This window comes from Haplochromis burtoni, unplaced genomic scaffold (assembly GCF_018398535.1).
Source record: "Haplochromis burtoni strain Fernald_Lab_line unplaced genomic scaffold, NCSU_Asbu1 Contig_623, whole genome shotgun sequence".
NCBI classification, from domain to species: domain Eukaryota; kingdom Metazoa; phylum Chordata; class Actinopteri; order Cichliformes; family Cichlidae; genus Haplochromis; species Haplochromis burtoni.
In genome coordinates this window covers 171223-190926 of record NW_024582984.1, presented here as the reverse complement: position 1 = coordinate 190926, position 19704 = coordinate 171223, and the positions used below count along the sequence as shown (strand labels likewise).

Below are 19704 nucleotides of genomic sequence, written 5' to 3'. Positions count from 1 at the left end.
ACACTATGGTTTCTGATCTATATTAGCAGAGCCTGTCGTGTGAGGGCTGTGTGCAGGCAGGAGTGGTAGGAGGACCCAAAGTGCAGACCGTCTTGGACAAAAGGTGAACTTACACTCAGATTTATTGCTAGATGGCAAACAGAGAACTAGCAAAACTGGGAATACAAATAATAAACTGAAGACACCAAATAACCTGAAATGGCAAATGGCAAATGGCCAGAACACACAGCAAGATGCGAATAGATCACAACACGGACACAGAGAAACACAAGGCTTAAATACACAGAGGGAGCAATCAGGGAATCGGTAATAGGAGGGAAACACAGCTGGGGAAAATCAGGCCTAACGAGACAAGGGGAAGCGAAAGCAGATACATTAACATCAGACATGGACCTTCAAAATAAAACAGGAAACATAACACAGACTGAACTAAAGACACAGACTCACACGCAGGCACTGCAACAGAGAGAACAGAGACGTGGGACCAGGACAGACACTGACTGGACACGGGGATATCGCAGACAGGGGAGACAGCAACTAAGGATGCACAGAGACATAAACCATAAAAGAGAACTCTAACAAAGAAATCCAAGATTAGAAATGATAAATAGTATAATAAATTCAAAACCCTGGGTCAACGACCCAGGCATCCTAACAGAGCCATAGTACACAGCAAAATCTCCAGTGTTAAATTAACACTGGAGAGTGTCTATATGGGTCCACACCTCTGAGTGTTAAATACAACACTGTTGAGTGTTAAATTAACACTTTTGACAGTGTTATATGTTTAAAAGTAACCTAGTCAGTTTTGAAGATTAACAATGGCTAACACTGAGCAGTGGTTTTTCTAACACTGGAAAATAACTCAAAATGTTAGAAATATTTCCAGTGTTAGAAAATCAGCACTGCTCAGTGTTAGTCTTTGTTAATCTTCAAAACTGACTAGGTTACTTTTAAACATATAACACTGTCAAAAGTGTTAATTTAACACTCAACAGTGTTGTATTTAACACTCAGAGGTGTGGACCCATATAGACACTCTCCAGTGTTAATTTAACACTGGAGATTTTGTTATGAAAAAAATAGTAATAATAATAATATTAATAAAGGACCTAAACTCAAATAGTTTTTTAGATAATAGAATTTTAAAATGGCCCCTCAAAAAATCATCTAACACCTTTTATTAAATTTTATTTTTTGGAAACCTAATCACAGTAAAAAAAAAAAAAAAAAAATTCAGACCAATTTATGCACATCAAGTGGGATTATTTTTTTCTTTTTCGTTTCGTAATTTGATGGATTTAGATGGAATGACCCGAAAAGCCTTGATTTCTCTCACAGAGGAACAGCAGACACCAACCAGTTTTAAGTGACTGACAATCAACTGTTGTACAAAGCCACTTTCATGCTCTTCTATCCAACTAACATGTTGAAAGCAAATTTATCTTGACAAGACAAGGGTTTTTATTAAATTATGCATCCACTCCAACAGAAATATCAGAATATGCAGTAAAACAGTACATTAGGTTTAATCAGCACCTCATCAAATCAGTGTTATCATTACTTACATGACTCAACGTGTCTCAGAAACAAAACCAAATTCCTGTTTTTGCACTTTTTTTGGCATTCAATGCACAGTCACAAAGCATTTTATAATTAAAGGAATTTTACAAAACGATGGGTTAGAATGGGACTAGACGGGCAGAATGTTCACTTTCATTACTAATCAGATTGGCTTCGTAATATCTCTTCTCTTTCATAGACTGCCAACGAGAGCTCTTACAGCAAGTCTGAGAAGAAAAACCTGAGATTACCTCTAAAGTCCATCCACTGTTTTTCAAATCTTGAAACAGCTGATTTTAAGGTATTAGACCCCTGAAATCCTTGGACACAGATCTTTGAGCTGTAGCGAGCTCTGTGACCTCTGGGCAGGCAGCTTTTAGTTTTTATCCTCGCCACCTGTGAAACAGTCTGCCACAGGACCTGCGGGCATCTCAGTCTGTGCACAGTGTTTTACCTTCACAACGCTAACAGCGCTCTCTCACTCTTATTTCTTTTCTTTTTTTCAGAAAGGTTATAAATGTGTAATATCTGTTAACCTGATATAATGGGCTGCATCACTGAATAAGGTCAAGTAAAGTTAACACGATATCAGGAAGGAAATATTGTATTGTTTTTTTTCCTCTAATAAGCTCACACAGTCTAGACAGCAGTCAGTTGACTCAATATATGACTTCAGTGCTGAGGGACTCTTTGAATCAATACAGTGGATTTTCAGATCACGTCTAAAGATAAAGCAGAGCCTTTTGAATGAGGCTTTCCTCTCTCAAGTAGAGACGAGTATAAACCATGGGACCGAGAAGTAAACTAGCCTTTTGTGATTTGATCCGTCGGCCTCGACCACCTCGCTTTGAATGTGTGTCTTTGTTTGTGTAAGCCCTCGGGTGATAATGAAGGTCTTTCTTATGAACTTACAGTAAATGTTTCACTTTCAAGTGTCACCAGGTTAAATCAGATTTAGTAAAGTCCTCAAAAGTTGCAGTTTTTGAGAGGCGCATCAGGGACATTTCAGCAATTGTCCCTTCTTCTTAAAGAGCATCAGTGCAGAAGAGTAAAAACTTTTACATTTTTTCTTATTATTCTCTTTTGTCGTTATGCATAAAGACATGAAAGGGCCCTCACAGCTTAATCATCAGAAGCAGCACTTTAGGATCTGGATGTATAACAGATTTTGTTTCATTCTGAGCACCACAATTTTTGAAATTTCTCTTTATCAACAAGTATTTTAGCAAAAAGGCACAATTTCAGGAAAATATTTTAAAAAGACGCACTTGTAATGCATTCTCCACAAAGTCCAATACCCAGATTTTGTTATTTTAATTGACCCAGACCTACACCCAGATATTTAACCTTTTCTTTGCCTGTGTTCAAAGAAAGTTTCATGAATTTGGGCTCCGTAGACTTTAGTTTTATATAATAACATATTCATACTATGATTGAATGTCAAATATAAATCAACATAAGAAAAAATATCTAACATTAGGAAAAAGTAACAATATTTATGATGACTATTATTATAATTTTCAATATAAAAGCTTGTGTTTGGTGTCATTGATGTTACAGATGACACAGCTTTTAGTACAGTATGGATTACAGTCTTCAAAGCCAGTAATACTTTACAGCATGTTTACAACAAAACTTTCATTACTTCACTTACAGTATTTTTTTAGCATGCACATCAAACTTGCTGATCAGAAATTCCTTTAAAAATCTTGCAAAGTCCTTCCTGACATGAGTAGGAGGAATACAGATGTGTGGTGTATAAAATCAGCAATAGCTGAATTCCATTTAGGTTTCTCAGTATCAGGGTTGTGGTGTGACTCGTGTTGGATCAGTGGTAGTGATATTAGTATCTAAAAGCCTGTGAAAAGGTGAGATATCAACTTAAAATATTACTGTCAATCGTGTTTGTCTTCTGTGAACTAAAATTTTTCTGTACAAGAAAAGTTGTGTGCTTTTTGTTACAGTCACACTAGAGAAAACGGTGGTTGGAGATCGCAGAACGCCGCAAATTATTGTGACCGTGTGCAATGACCATGCAATTTTGCTGCCTTTAAAATGACTGATAGGGACCATGTCTGCACGCAGTCAGGTGCCATCTGACTGACATTAGAACAAATTTAATACGTCAAGACGGCAAAAAGAAAAGCAAAAGGACAGAGTCAGTCTGCTGTCAATTTATAACTGAATTAACAGAATCTGTGATTAACTGTCATAAACAGGTGGAAACTGAATCTGTGAGCCTCTACATACACAAAATTTCACATTAAACAGAAATTCACAATCACTACTTACATTCAGTCCAAATATAATATAAAAATTCCTCCACAATTGGTGGTTTAGTTGCTGTAACATGGTGATTTAACTTCAAAATGACAGAAGTAACTGGGGATCAGTCCTCTTGGCTGAGGCTACCCAATGTACACTACATTGGAGGCCTGGGTCAGGTCTGCTGCTGCTGTCAGTGGCTGCCCAGGGACAACTGCTGGTGGAGGGATTTTGAATGCGACCACATGATCGCCGGACCAATCGGCAGCCGTCAGCTCATCCACTCAGGGACCTGCAAAGACTTAAAGGCACAGACAAAGGAAACAACCACCAAAACAGATTATCAGCAATCACCTTGCAACCAAAAGTGGCCAACCAGAGGTAGGTGGAGTTGCACACTTACCTTCTATGTGACCAGTTCGTCGCAGCTATTTGCAGTTGTTTACCAAATGCAAAATATTCAATGTAATCATAATGCAACCACCATTTTTTCCTAGATGCAAGGAGGTTACCATGATATGCTTACTGTAGTGTGACTGAACTATTTGTTTTTCAGTAATAGATAGGCAAGGGTTAGGGTTTATAGGAGTTATAGTACAATAGCACTATTTCATATATATACTTAAATATTTCTGCACCAATAAAGATTAATTGCACTAACAGCCCAGTATTTATTTAACATCTTCCACAGCACATTTCTGTTAACTGGAGTGCTGAACATCAGCCAACAGTTGTTGCATTTGGCCACTGATTGTGCCGAACAAATATTACACCCTAAGGCACTGTTCTCGGGCTTCTTCTTGGCCATTTAGGAAAGATCACTAAAGTGTCTCGCACCAAACGTAGACAGTATGTCTGTGAAAAATCTGCTGCTAGTACCAATAGTGATCTGGAGACATCTAATTTATTCACCCTGCTCATCTACCCTCTTTTTCTCACTCTTATCAGATTTTTACTGACAAATGGTCCTTGTGGAGCTGCATTCTCTCTTTCTCCACTTGCAGGCGCTCTCTCTCAATCTGCAGCCTGCCAGCCTCAAACTTGATGAACTGCAGTCTCTCCTTCTCCAGCTGCAGTCTCTCCTTCTCCAGATTTAACTTCGCTGCCTCCAAGTCCGCCGCCGACACTCCCTTCTCCCTCTGTCCATCATGAGTTGAGGATAAGGACGAACGAGAGGAAAGGACTGGGCCTTGTTGCGGCGGCAGGTTAAAAGAAGAGTTGACGTACTCTGATTGGCCAACACGCATGAGTCTCAGCCTCTCTCTCTCCACATGTAACCTCTCCTTCTCTATTTGCAGCCGCTCTCTCTCCACCTCTGTCTGACGAAGTCGCTCTTTCTCCACCAATAGCCGCTCTTTCTCCACCACCAGGCGCTCAGTCTCCACAGCCAGCCTTTGTTTCTCTAGCTCCAGACGATGTTTCTCAACAGCAACCAGACACCCTGCTCCTATGTTCTCGTCACTGCTGAGTTCACCCAGCATTCCCATCAGGCCACCGGGCAGCAGTAGATTTCTGCTGGTGGTGGAAGTCGGATCCTTGGAGGGGCTGGGCATGCCCAAGTCATTGTGGGAATAAACATCAGTATCATGCCCCTCTACACGTGCCTCGATGTCACAAAGGAGAGAGGGAATATCATCATCATCCATTTCTCCATCTCCCACATCCCCGTCCAGCTAGAGGGAAGGAGAAAGAGAGAGAGAGTCATCATTTAACAGGTTTTCACACATATGTGGATAACCAGTGGGGAGATCAGCAGCAAGGCTTTCAGCGCAGAACGCTGCAGACATCAGTGATCGCAGACATGAAATTGATTAAGTCAGACAGCATGAAAATGAGGAGCTGGGGTGCAAAGTGGCCTGCAGATGTGCATCAACTGTAGCAACACCTTAACTATTGGATGTGTTTGGTATCAGCAGGACGAGGAGCTCCTCTGGGTCGGCATAACTAAAGCGAACGCCACACTTATTTCTAATTCTCACAGGAGACTCTGAAGCAAGCCTTCACAAATAAACCCAAAGAAAGATGCGCTCAAGAAGCACTGAGGTAAATGGGGGATCCTAATTTCTCCTGAGTTATTTTCTTGTTTTTATATAAATGATACAGCATTAAATACAGTCATGAGCTATTCTGAGTCATCAATCTGGATTTCTGGCTGAGAGTTTATCCCCAAATTATTTTTAAACTAAATCTCTGCGACTACATTTGATGGTTTCATGTGCTGAGCTGATTATTTCACGGTCTGCACACAAACCATCATCACTTCTTTTATTACTGCAGATTCTCTGGCTGATAATATGTACCGCTATACTAGATATCGTGCAGTTTTATATTATAAGGCAGTATTAAATCAACCAAAGACACAAAATACTGGAGAATTTTTGAGATGTATAAATATCTATATTGGCAAAAAAAAAAATTCCCTCGCCCATCCAAATCATTGAATTCAGGAGTTCTGATCACTTCCATGGCCACAGGTATATAAATTAAGCACCTAGGCATGCAGACTGACTCTACAAACATGGCTCGCTCTCAGGAGCTCTTTGAATTCCAAGTCGAGTGGTGAAATTTCCTCATTAGTAAATATTCCACAGTCAGCTTTTAGTGGCATTATAACAAAGTGGAAGCAACTGGGAACGATGGTAACTCATTTTACGTAGGCTACGTAAAATCACAGAGGAGAGTCAGTGGATGCTGAGGCGCATAGTACGCAGAGGTCGCCAACTTCCTGCAGAGTAAATCGCTACAGATCTCCAAACTTCATGTGGCCTTCAGATTAGCTCAAGAATAGTGTGTAGAGAGCTTCATGGAATGGGTTTCCATGTCCGAGCAACTCACATCACCAAGTGCAAAGCAAAGCGTCGGCTGCAGTGGTGTAAAGCACACCAGCGCTGGTCTCTAGATCAGCAGAGACGTGTTCTTTTCCAGGAGTTGGGCTTAAAATAGTGAAAAGAACAAGACATTTTGGACAATTTCATGCTCCAAACTTTGTAGAAGCAGTTTGGGGATGGCCGCTTCCAAGGTTGGATGGGCATCATATTAAACCCTATGGATTAAGAATGGGGTTTTTCTCAAGTTTATATCTTTTTGAAGGCAGATGAATGAACACTATATAGCGTATACTGCATATACTAACTCTTTAGCTGCTGTAACAGGAAGCGTTGTCTCATAAGATAAGAGTGACCAGTGAGATTTGATCTAAAAGCAGATCTTAATGTAATCACAGAAATGTAATATTTAAATGTCAGTCTTCAATTATATCCTAATTAATTAACACGTGCTTAATTTAATTTAGTCTCTACCTTGTGAACCTGCAGGAGTACAATCAACAGACTGGACTGACTAGAGACACTTGAGCTGCATAATGTGTATTAAGTAATGGCTGGTAAGGACATTAATTTGACTAATTACACATTAGCAACACTTGAATTTCAACATAGGCTGTTTGTCTTCTCATAATATTAGCAGCTCTGTATTAAAGAGCATATTTTTACAAAATAATCAGTGTGCATATACATGAAATGATGATTTAACAGACTCTAAGCTTTGATGGCTGCTCTACAGAGAGAAACACGCACACACTGTTACTCTGTATTCACTGACATCGTCCTCCATCTTTACTCCCGGCAGTGCCCCCACGGCCTGCCCGCTCGACCCGCTGAGAGCCACCATCTCCGGCCAGTCACAGTGCCAGTCCTTTGGGAAGCCCGAGAGGTCAAGCAGCTGGTCACAACCAGATCCCAAAGAAGGCGCCTCGTGCTCTGGAGAGGAATTTCCATACTCAGTCTTAATGGCCAAAGAGGGGGGCGAGGAAGAGAGAGAGAGTTCAGTCTGCAACTGTTTTTTCTTCGTAAGCGCACGCCAGTCGAGGTAACGACGCTTCACCTGCACATCAGAAAGGGAAGGCTGCTTTAAAAATCACAACTGGGTCCACAGAAGCAACGATACGATCTGAATGGAGACAAACACACCTCGGCAGCAGTGCGTAGCTCCCCCTCTCCCAGGGCATTCACACCTTGTGCCACTTCCTCCCATGCTTGCCTCTTCAGCTCATTAATGGCTGTGTTCTATTAAAGAAGAAAGACCAGCAGTTAAACTGTTTCATTCAAAGAGGCAAATAATATGACACTAGTTTACTGAATGGAAAAGAAAGTGACTGCACAAATTAAATTCTCCTGTGCCATTGAAACTAATTACCCTCTCTTCATTGGGAAGAAGAAAGCGAACACTGGGGCAGAGTGTACACGTGACATAGTCAGCATGAAGTTATTAAAACATTTTTTCAACTCTGCCCTCTTAACCTCTTCTACTGATTTCATTAGGAAGATTAAAATATGACTGTTATGTATAAGCAGAAATGTGTCCAGGGTGCAACACACAGGACATCCTGCAGCTGAAAAACAGACATGTCAGTGCTCTCTAGTGGCAGCAACGGTAATGTAACCAGTTCAAACCTTGGAGTCATCGTTTTGTTCATTATTTACAGCCTCTAGATGTTTTAATTTAGACCAATATAAATTGGAGCTGACTAAACACAGGCGGGCGAGATGGCAGAATTATCTGAATGGTTTGTGCTGCTGTTTTTGTCATTTTCCGCACCTTGGTTCAGACTTCCGAGGAAAGAGAGCTGTGTATGCATTTTTCTGTGGATAAAATCAAGAAGAAAAGAAAAGAAAAGAAAAGAAAAGAAAAGAAAAGAAAAGAAAAGAAAAGAAAAGAAAAGAAAAGAAAAGAAAAGAATCTCCACCTGTTGTCTGGAGAACAATACGTCTCTCCTCTTGTGGATCTCCCTGATGAGAGTTTGTGTTTCCCTCACGCTGTAGTTGCTCTTCCTCTTCCTCTTCAGGTGCTTCATTTGCAAGAAATCCACTGTGGCAGCAAGGAGTGGGACAGAAGCCCCCAGAAATGTAGAGAGCAAGAAAAACAAGTCAAGAGAGACAACTGGAAAAACAGGAGTGAAGTTATGAGAAAGAGAGGCACAGGTATGGAAGAAGGTATCAGAGGGAAAGGACTGAAACAGAGGTGTAAAGAGACAGGTCGCAGTTCAGTGTAAAAGGGAAACTCAGTCCTCAAATAGAGAGAAGTGTGGAAGTTTGCTGTAGCTTAGCTGTCCTTCAGCAGCGCAACAGTTTACACCGGGGAGGAATTCCTCCGTGGCTCCGTTTGTAGCAGCTTCTTTAAAGTTTTCCACCTGGGAGTATCTAAGTAAGGACATTTAAGGCTTGGGGGTTAAAGAAATGCTAGCTGGAAAGAAATGCGTTGATCTGGTAGACTGGAGGTATAAGTCATCAAATCCTTCCCTGCTTTGCTCAAGTTTGACTGGAGGGTTCACTTTTTCTTTTAATAAGACACAAGCTATTATTAATGTTATAAGAAGGCTTCAGGTTGCAGTCCAACTTCTCCTGGAATGGGCTGCTGCCAGGTAATCTCACGTGTAGAGAAGCATCACAGGGTGAAAGTGTTCTTTAGCCCTTCTTCTTGTTTAGCCCTGTGTAAAAGACGAAAAAGAAAGCAGATAACACGATTTAGTTTATACAGCCACCTACAGTTGCATTAGTGGAATCTGAGCAGAGAGTACAGCCATGTACACTTCACACACATCATCAGTAAACACTAGTCACCTGGTTGCACTGGCAGCCATACATGCCCATGTACACTTCGGATCTCTACCTTCTATTCGGGTATTTTCAGGTCAAGTCCAATCTGACCTTCCTCTTCTTCGGTGTAACCAGTGGTTTGGACCTTACTGTAGAGACCTCTGTATTTCCATTCATGAAGGTGTCTCTTTATTGTAACTGACAATGATACTTTTGCCTCCTCAGGAATGTTCTTGACTTGTTTGGATTTGTAAAGCAGTTTTTCTTAACTATAAAAGTAATTCTGTCATCATTCACTTCAGTGGTTTTCTATGGTTTTTCGGGCTTTTTGATGTTGCTGGGCTGTTCAGTGTATTTATTCTTTTCTCTTTTTTTTTTGATGTGCCACAGCAGACCCTTAAGTTATGACTCTCTCTCAGCTGGCCATAAAACTTATTGTCAGTCATGTTACAAATTACGTTTGAGCCACTAAAATTGAAAGACTGTGTATACCTATAGTTAATGCAGTACTTTTGTTAGATCCCTTGGATTAAGGATGAAAGTCTGTAATTCTATCACATTTAGATTATTTGATTTAAAATACACCATGATTGCATGGAGAGGCAAAATTACACCGATTGCGTCATCATACAAATACTTCTGAACTAATCTGTATATTAAGCGGAATGAGTTAGTTTGGGGGGCGTTTTTATAGATAAAAAAACACATGTTGAGTATTTTAATTTACTCTAAGGGTTTTTTTTAATCAGTTGCCCTAATTTTGGATTGGAGCTGGACAATCAGCTACAGGCCACCTTTCAATCTAAAGACAGGCAAATACTGAGATCGCTCGTAACTATGATGAATACTGATGGGTAGGAACACTGCTCATGCCTCACGTGTCTATGAAGCACATCAAACATCTCTATACTCTGCGAGTCGTCACTATCTGTCTATAATTAGCAGACAATACTGTGTTGTAACAAGAATTTTACTATGATAATGCGTTACCTTATCGCACAAGAACACAAGAAAGACCTAGTTGTATGTAAATAAATAAATAAATATATAAATGGATAAACCTCGAAGGTTAAACATTTTTCCCTCTTTAACCTTCCAAATCGTTGAAATTACGATTTTTTTTTTTCGATGACTACAAGGCATCAGTAACCAGAGAGGCTCAGCACATTTTTGTCAGAACAGTCATAAATTTCATGTTTTTTTCTGCATCTCGTCAGCTCCTCCAATAAAACACCACTGGTAATAATAGTAAAAACAACTCACCTTAATCACACAGAAAAACCGCAATCCAAACAGCACCGTTTAAAATGCAATTTTAATGCTGCGTTCATCGCCCCGTCTGAAACGGGAGAGACTAAGGTTTCAAAGCTGTAAAGACGATTAAGGTTCGAGAGATTTAGACTTGACATTTAGACCTAAATAAAACAAAAGCACTTGGTGTTATCTCATTCGGACATCGTCTCTACTTTTGTCATTGTATTGCACGGGGATGGGGGTAATTTATTGAAACTGAATCGTAGTGTTGTCGTATTTCCAATGTTATTGAAACATTTGAGGGTACCGCCAGTGACGCGCCATTTTAATTGCTCCTATTGGTTAATCCTCCACCGCGCCCACTTATGACGACATTGAATCAGGCCGGGCTCTTCCGGGCATGTGCACCGCTGTCAACTCCGAAATGTAAACAGGAAAGTCTGTTGGGCGAAAATCCGCACGTCTCTGAACATTACATTCGAAGACGCCGCGCTGACTTTAGCTCGTTAGCAGCTCGTAAGCAGCCCGAAGTTGCGGTGGAGGAGCCCGGATGTCAGAGGTGGAGCAGGGGGCGAGGAGATGGGTTCCGTCCGGTGGGCTTTCCGCTGCGGATCGTGGACGCCGGGCAGGTCAGACTGGCTGTTCGCTGCTCGCTGCATCCAGCGGGAGGAGAAAGATCGGATCGGGCAGTTTGTGTTCGCCAAGGATGCAAAGTCAGCTATGGTGAGTCCAAAACTAAACTTTACCGATTCTTGGTATCGGCCAAGAGCCAAGTAAACAAAGAGCCAGTGTTGCCGATACCTGTAGCGATACTTTAAATCTGTAAAGTTAACTTCTGTTGGGAAGGCCAGTGTGTCTTGATTATGACCACAAGATGGCTGTGATTTTTCTTTTTTCCGCATTACCTACTTAACACAATAAAACACATCTCACAGCTTTTCGTGTATTTTGAATAGACCTGGAATGCGCCTTGGGGCAACTGTTGTTGTGATTTGGCACTATTTAAATAAAATAAAATTGAATTGAACTTCGTGCAAAGCAGAGACTTACAGAATGACGCCCAGCAGGTTTACTCCTACAGGTTTCCGGTGGCATGAGGGCCTAACGGTCTTTAGCGGGACCTTCCTCACAGGTTCTTGCCAGAGAACACCAGAACTGGCAGGGCGCCCTGTTCTCTTCACAGATGGTGTTTCAGGCAGCGTATCGCTTGCCATGGCATCTCCAGATATTTTCACATCTTGTCACATGTGCTTAGTGCAAATCTGCTCTCATCTGTGAAGAGAGACAGTGTCATGGGAGCCTGTCTCAAGCTACCAGCAGTGATAAGGACACTGGTAAAAAAAAAAAAAAGGTAAACTGAAGTAAAAGTAGAGAGCAGCAGTCTGTGGCCCCAACCTGAAATGCCATTAATATGTTGCATATTGTATCTCCAGTACACCTGTTGTCACTTTAATTTGCACCAAAGCAATCAAAAGTAGTTTATGTTTATTACCTGGACAGAGTGATGTCCCCAAAGTTTATAAAACTTTGTATTCTGCTGTTATCATCAAGTGCTCCCTTAATTATTCTGAAAAGTTTATACAGCTGTCTTTGCGTTTCTGTTGCCTCAACAGGCTGGACGGTTGTTGCTAAGGAGGCTTGTGTGTGAGAAGATGGGGATCCCATGGTCAGAGATCAGACTGGAGCGATCTCCCAGAGGCAAACCTTACCTGGCAACACCTGGCAAGGTTCACTCCTTTTTTCCATAAAGTTCAAAGTCTGCATATACTGCAGCATTTTACTTCACTGCATTGTCATTTCACTAAACTACAAGTGTTCCAGCACAAGTAACTAAAAATCAGATATAAATCTGATATATCAGAAAAAGATCTATAACACAGTTCAGGGAGGGTTAGCGTGGCCCAAATACTGGATTTTTGTCAAGCTCAGTATAGACTTCATTTATTTTAATACATTCAAACATATAATCCTTCTCCTTACAGGTCAGTTCAGAGTCAGATCTGGCCTGGAGTTTCAATCTCTCCCACCAAGGGGACTACGCAGTGCTTGCTGCAGAGCAGGGGAGGCAGGTCGGGGTGGATATCATGAAGACCGCCATGCCAGGTAAACACTGTGGTTCCCTGGTTAGGATAAACCTGTGGCAATATATGAAATGACTACATTTTTGGACTCGTTTAGCTATGAAATTCCACCACAAGGGGTCACTGCTGCACCATATATATACAATATTGACTAGGCCAAGGCTGTCTGTGTGTGTAAATTTGGATTTCTGTGTGACCACAGAATTCAAATGTGCGAAACACTTCCATCAAACACAGGCTGTGTTTGAATATTACTGTTTTTCTTTTCCATTACCTCCCTCATTCTCCTCCCCTCATTTATAATTTTTCATCCATTCTCTCTTCCCCTCCTGTTTTGGTTTTGTATTTTTTTTGTCCCCGCACCTCTTTCATTCGCTCCAGGTTGCAGCTCTGTGCTGGAGTTTTTCCGCATTATGACTCGTCAGTTTACAGCGCACGAGTGGAGCGCCATCCAATCAGCCGGCTCGGAGCACCAGCAACTCGCCGCGTTCTACCGCCACTGGGTAACCATGGCAACCATACTACCTTGTGCCCTGTGTGTGTAACAGAAGAAAGCACAGGGAGAACGTAACATTGCCGCTGTCCTCTGAGGCGACACACACTTGTATTTTTTTACATACATGTGCAAATTTGTTTCTCAAACGCTGCCCCGCTGCATCGCTGCATGCTGTCATCAGAGACGTGCGCTTTCATTTCATTTTCTTTGGTTTTTGCCTCCTTTCGCTCTCATTTTCTTGCATGCACTCACACTCTCTCGCTCCCTCTCTCTCTAATACACACACACACACACACACAGATGGTCAGCAAAAGCAACAGTGGAGCTAAGTAAAGATTTTGTGCGATTGAGAGGGTGGCACAGAGACGTCAAGCACTGATATCACCACCACACTGTTGACTAATGGCAGAGCTCAACGGTTGCCATAGCGATTAGCCTTGTAATAGTGTTATTGTGGCTTATTGGTTGTCGAGCAGGGTCGGTTTTGGCTGGATACACACACACTGACACACAATGTCCTTCTTTGGTGTGCACTCTGATAAACATGTGTGCACAAACTCCCATCTGTTGCGGTTTTAAGTGGTGTTTCTTCTTAGCCAAAACACCCTCCACCACATACACACACACACCATCCCACACATGAAGACACACGCATACACACAGATCATCATTTTCTGCATGCAGCTGATCGGGTTTCTTCCCTTTCCATCAAGGCCCTGAAGGAGAGCTTCATCAAAGCCATCGGCACCGGTCTGGGCTTCAACCTGCAGAGGGTGGAGTTTCACCTGCCGTCTGAGCCGCTCACACAGGACCAGGTACTGCACCAGACCAAGATGCATCTAGATGAGGAAGAAGAAGAGGACTGGGTGTTCGAAGTGAGTCTGGTGTTGTGAAGAAAAATAAAAGTTCAGAGATGTTGTTAAAATCTAGAGGTTTGTGTATTAGAGGTCACAGCTCAACAATTCAGTCTATTTTTGTCTCTCATCAGCTTCCAAGTAGTCTGTGGTTTTATTCTCAGGTTTAAAATGTTGCTATGCCATTTGATAATTGCTCCATTTTTCTGGATTTTCCACTTGTGTCACGAATGCATCAGTGCTGTGCTAGTTCACACTTCACAAATGTTTGCTCAGTTCACACACACACAGATAAAAATAAGCTATTCTGTGTTTGTTTCTTACATTTTTTGGAAATGAGCTGCTCTGAGCTATTCTTTATCAGCAGACTCTCCTCCTCCCAGCCACGTAGCCCTCAGCAATCGCTGCTTCCCACACAGAGTGAAATACTGTATGCAGCTATAGAACTGATGACCGATTAGTTTCAAGTGCAAAGATGATAACATGAGTGTGTGTGTATTTTTTGTTTTTTTGTTTTTTTATATTAAGTAATGTGTCACAAATCAGGTTAGCTCAAAACAAGACGAGCTCCACGCGAGCTTCCATGCATTGCATATAATTTGGGATCGCATTAAACAAGCTGGAAGCAGCTTTTAGGAAAGTTTAACACATTGGACTTAGGTGCTATGCAGAGGGGACCTTGATGCACATTTCCACAGTGAATATGCCCTTGAGAGCATCTTCAGAGAGAATCATAGGTGGCCTTGTACGGAAATACAAGTGGTTGTGATGGGGGAGGGGGGGCTCTCGAGTGTTTCTTCATCCTGCCTAACATGATAACTGAAGATTAGAGGAGTGCACCTCACAGAGCAAAGAACTCCTCTTTCTGCCATTGCTCTGCTCCCCCTATTAACCTGTACATTTCTTTGCCGTAGAGCAGACACTAAGTTACAAATATTTAAAGCAAGAACATATTGGTACACAACACACCACAATGATCTTGGTCATCTCTTTCAAGCCCTTAAAAAACATGACATCTTTTAAAATTAGGAACATCCTGTCACAGAGCATTGCTGATGACCTGGTGCATGGGTTCTTACCAGGCTCACTCAAAACGTCTCTGATCCAGCATGTTCCATTAAAAGCACTAAGAGAAACTATAAAGAGATCATATTTTCCAGATTTAAGGAATTTAAAATCCTGCTCGCATACAAAACCCTTAACGACCAAACTCCGTCATATCTTAAAGATCTAATAGTACCCAGTAGAGCACTTTGCTCTCTACTTCTGGCTCTTCCAAAAATACCACGGGAGGCCTTTAGCTGTCAGGCTCCGTTCCTACACAACCAGGTCGTGATGCAGACTCTCTTCTTTAATGTTAACCTTAAATACTTTATTCTTTGATAAGCTTATCATTAGGCCTGGATCAGGTGACCCTATATCATCTGTAAACCAGCTACGCTGTGACGTAATGGTCACTTCACCTCTTCCTTTCTCTCTCAGTGCATTTACAGTTTATGTCGTCTCCCCTGCAGTAAAATGATTGGTTCCAAAGTCTATCCAGACTGCATATTTTTGGATTTGTGTGTCATTCTGCAGGAGAGTTTACTGGATGCTGATCATCATGTTGCTGTAGCACTCGGACCAGCAGACAACACATGCCCTGCAGTAAGGAGGCATAACTTTTCCATTAAAAAAATGTAAACTTGGAATGAATAGATTTAAAAAAAAAAAAAAAAAAAAAAGAAAGAAAACTTAGCTACAATAGTAAGAGTAGCTATCATACTGTAGGATAAACAATATTAACTTTCTTCCTGGTTCCTCACAGCCTCGTCCGCCTTCTCTTCTTCCGCCCACCACATTTACCGTGCTGTCGTTCAGAGAGCTCATCGACTCAGCCTCACCTCTAACAGACGAAGACCCCACCTACTGGGATAGCTTCAAGATGAAGGCTGAAGCTCCGCAGAGACAGAAGGATACACACACGTCCACATAGCCGCCCGTCTGAAGCCGACACTCAGCTGCCATACAAACGCACACCTTTCAGAAGTGCCAAAGAAGAAAAACACTGACACTGAAGTCGTTTTGGTATTCAACCCGAATCCAGTCACGTCCTGTCAAGTTTATTTGCCAAGCCAGAATTTACAGGCTTGTCTCAAAGGACCTAAGAACTTAGACAGTATCTGACACCATCTATCTTTAGATTCTCAGTTCTGATAAGTATAAAAAAAGACAGGGGATTCAACAAAAATCACCAAACCAATACACAGACACACAATATATCCAACATGTCATTTTGTTTTCTTTCTACACACTGAATCAGATTTAAGTCTCATGAAACTAGAAACTGATTGGCAACCACCAGGCAACATCTGGTCACATGACTGGTTGGTGAGAGGTTTCTGTCAGTTGTTGTGAAATTCTGAATAAATCCTAATTCTTACCTCAGCCTCCAGAAACACGCTGAGGAGGTTTGGAGTGGTTTTTAGCTAGGATATATTTTTCCATGTAATATCAAACATATGTAGGACTGCTTTAATATGTTTGCACGATATCTCTAGAATTAGAAACATCCTGTCTCAGAGTGATGCTGAAAAATTACTTCCTGCCTTTTTACTTCTAGGCTAGACTGTTGCCATTCATAATCCCTGAAAAGCCTTGAGTTGATCTAAAATGTTGCAGCACGAGTACTGACAGGGAACCAGAAAGAGAGCATATTTCTCCCATTTTAGCGTCACTTCACTGACTCCCTGTTAAATCCAGAAGCAAAATGTTTCCATCCAACTGTTGGCTAAAAAATAAGAATAAATATGTTTAACAAGGGAATTGGTGATGATCAAAATAAAATTAAAAAAAACCTTTTTTTGTCATTTTCGAACATTTAAAATGTGTAAAATGCAAATAAAATAAACTTTAATAATTTTGCAGATCAGCTGCTTTTCTTAATCTCTATTTTTTTGCCATATTCTCTGGAGTTAAGAGGAGAAAGCCAGCATCCAAGGTCATATGGAGGTGTGTTTGTGCACATGACATGCTCTTGCACATTTGTGAGGGCACCAGTAATGCTTTACAATATATAAAGTTGTTTTTAATAACATATCCACCACCCACCAATGTTCTTTGGACAAACTAGGTTTTCTTTCCTATTTCAGTAAGAAAACCTAAACCTCAGTATGCATGCTAAGCATTACTTATGACATACACTGACAGCTATAGTCCTCCTGCAGGGGTCTGGGTTCAGTTCTCTCCCAGATCATTTCCTGTCATTCACCCTCACCCTTTCTACACTTTGTTGTTATTCTCTACACATCAGAATAATAATTATAATAAAAAAATGTCCATCCCAATTGTTCTGAAAAATAACTTTTCTCAATGTCAACAATTAAAACTTTGCATATTAACGAGTTTCAGCATTGCTACCCAATGCTACAAGTACAATTTTATGTATGTGAGTATCACAGTTGAGCACGCTCAAGCCTCATTTTGTTTACTGCTGTCTTTCTTTCCTCCCTTGTGTATCTAAATGTAAATGTCTCTCAACCTTGCTTCTCTTAACTTCACTCTTATCTTGCATGAATGTTTTCGTCCTTTCTTCCTCCACATTGTCACTGCCATCATATCTCATCTTTCTCTTTTTCCCTCTCTTCTCAACTCTGCCTGGCAGCATCTGTTTTTGTTGAACATATTCAGCTGACCGTCTCCTTCCTTCAATCTTATTCTCCTGCTCTCGAGGCTAACTCATAGATTGCTCGTGTCAGTCTGCCGCATTAACCTTTTCTTTTCCTGCATGGCATATTATTTCTTACCTGTGATCGTAAGTCTTTTCGCCTGCACACGTTGGCTATCATCAGTGCCAAGAGGTCTGTTAGCAATCTCAATGAACATCCTACACTTAGCTTTTGCTTTAACCTTTGAATTGAACAGATACACAAACACATCAAGTAAAACCAGCCACAAAGAGTTCTTTCAGTGTCACATCTGCCTTCAAATTGTAATCAAAGGCAAACATTGGTTGTCTGAGACCCACACAATGGCACGGACTGGTTGTTTAACCCAACCTGCAGAATCTGCTGCTCATCTTCATCGCTCTCTTTTTTCTAGCTATCCTTAGCCTTCCGAGAGAACAGACAAGACTTGTGGGTATTGATTAAATGGCAACCTACTCTCCAGGTGGCTTTATGGAGTCCTTTTGTTTACACTTGTATATGTGACAGATAACATAGTGTTGAAATGTCAGAGAAAAAGTGCACTGATTCAAGTGTATGTTGCTGAGCCTGTACAGAGTTGTATCTGTATACAACTTGAAATGACATATGCATGCCGTCGTTGTCTGCAGCTGGAGTGAATTCATTTGCCTCCTCATCGTCTTAAATCTTACGTTAGCTGCAGCGGTGAAGAGGAGAGAGGAGGCAGCGGGGTCAGACTGGAGGCTCACAGGCTTTCCTCAGAGAGAGACCATTTTTAGTTGCTTCAGGTTTACTGATGTGTCAGAGACAAGACCACGGGAATAGATTTTCTCTCTTTTTTTTGTCTTATATGTGGGCTGGAGACAAGACTGCTTTGGGCATGAGACTGAGTTTAGCTTGAAGTGAGAGATGAAATCCACCTGCCTGCTGTTGAGGATAAGAGTCATGTTTCTTCTGATGGAGGAAGAGCAGGAGAACAGTTTCTGCTGCATTTAAACGTTCACTGGTATGTTTTTAAAATTAGACTCGATTTCAAAATAACATTTTTAACCATTGCCTTGCAAACAACGTGTAAAACAAAACATAAAACCCTGTTGTAACTTATGAACCTAACAAGTCCACTGAAGACTTTGCGCTTGATTGATTAGGAAGCCAATCCCACATAGGAAGGAAAGCTCACGTAATTGGGTGCACTTGTTTGCTGAGCTGGTAAGTAATGCGTTTTCAGCTGCGCCTGACATTTCATTAATTTTATATCATCCTTTAATGTTCCCATTACTTTGTTTAATGATTCAATATGATGACATTCTCATCTACTCGAGGTGATTTATGCCAGCTGCCGATGTGACATATGCTTTGCTTTGCATTTACTTCAAAAACGCATCAAGAATTCTGGAAACTACACTTATTTATTTCCCAGCAGAGTGTAGTTGGAAGCATATTAGCTTAGCTTAAACAGAGGCGAGCAGCTAGCCTTTCTCTGTCCAACGTTTTTATAAGTTTATAAAATCTCTGTATCAGCACTTCTGTGTTTTTATGAACAGAAGCTTTTTAGGCACACCTGTTCAACTACTTGTTAAAGCAAATATCTAATCAGCCAATCACAAAGCAGCAACTCAGTGCATCTGGGCACATAGACATAACCAAGGCAATGTGCTGAAGTTCAATCGCAGCATCAGAATAAGGAAGAAAGTTGGTTTAATGGACTCTGAATGTTGTTGGTGCCAGGCGGGCTGCTCAGAGCGTTTCAGAAACTGCTGATCTTCTGGGATTTTCCAGCACAACCATCTCTGGGGTTTACACAGAATGGTCTGAAAAAGAGAGAAATATCCAGTGAGCAGCAGTTCTTCTGATGGAAATGCCTTATTGATACCAGAAGGAGAATGGCCAGACTGCTTCGAGCTGGTAAAAGGCGACAGTAATTCAAATACA

At 41.2% G+C, this 19704-nt stretch overlaps 2 protein-coding genes across 4 annotated transcripts; one reads left to right on the top strand and one right to left on the bottom strand.

Annotated features, from left to right (window-relative positions):
- Positions 1–1440: 1440 nt before the first annotated feature.
- On the bottom strand, positions 1441–11912 carry msantd4 (Myb/SANT-like DNA-binding domain containing 4 with coiled-coils). 3 transcript variants are annotated; one of them, XR_006053091.1, is made up of 6 exons: positions 10686–10792; positions 8573–9313; positions 7797–7892; positions 7429–7710; positions 4232–5501; positions 1441–4129 (listed from the first exon to the last, which is right to left on the bottom strand). XR_006053091.1 is itself a non-coding variant. In XM_014329792.2 (5 exons), the coding sequence occupies exons 2-5, from the start codon at positions 8678–8680 to the stop codon at positions 4773–4775; spliced, it is 1215 nt and encodes a 404-aa protein (XP_014185278.1). In that variant the 5' UTR covers positions 8681–9313; positions 11727–11912; the 3' UTR covers positions 1441–4772. The 3 variants fall into 3 exon arrangements, 2 of the variants coding, with proteins under 2 accessions (XP_014185278.1, XP_005948943.1); XM_014329792.2 differs by lacking the exon at positions 10686–10792 and adding an exon at positions 11727–11912 and having other exon boundaries at positions 1441–5501; XM_005948881.2 differs by having other exon boundaries at positions 1441–5501.
- Positions 11056–19504, top strand: aasdhppt (aminoadipate-semialdehyde dehydrogenase-phosphopantetheinyl transferase). The gene is made up of 7 exons (XM_005948880.3): positions 11056–11399; positions 12290–12403; positions 12659–12779; positions 13139–13260; positions 13967–14128; positions 15686–15754; positions 15915–19504. Exons 1-7 carry the CDS (start codon positions 11256–11258, stop codon positions 16080–16082), a joined length of 900 nt encoding a protein of 299 aa, XP_005948942.1. The 5' UTR covers positions 11056–11255; the 3' UTR covers positions 16083–19504.
- Positions 19505–19704: the final 200 nt, after the last annotated feature.

What these genes read in the sequence shown, in the direction of transcription:
- msantd4 (XM_014329792.2), bottom strand. Translation starts at nt 8,680, where the DNA reads ATGAAGCACCTGAAGAGGAAGAGGAAGAGCAACTACAGCGTGAGGGAA. An exon ending in TATTGTTCTCCAGACAACAG is followed by an intron (nt 7,893 to 8,572) that starts GTGGAGATTCTT and finishes CTTCTTTAATAG; the next exon opens with AACACAGCCATTAATGAGCT. An exon ending in AGCTACGCACTGCTGCCGAG is followed by an intron (nt 7,711 to 7,796) that starts GTGTGTTTGTCT and finishes TCTGATGTGCAG; the next exon opens with GTGAAGCGTCGTTACCTCGA.
- aasdhppt (XM_005948880.3), top strand. Translation starts at nt 11,256, where the DNA reads ATGGGTTCCGTCCGGTGGGCTTTCCGCTGCGGATCGTGGACGCCGGGC. An exon ending in ACCTGGCAACACCTGGCAAG is followed by an intron (nt 12,404 to 12,658) that starts GTTCACTCCTTT and finishes TTCTCCTTACAG; the next exon opens with GTCAGTTCAGAGTCAGATCT. An exon ending in CCGCGTTCTACCGCCACTGG is followed by an intron (nt 13,261 to 13,966) that starts GTAACCATGGCA and finishes CTTTCCATCAAG; the next exon opens with GCCCTGAAGGAGAGCTTCAT.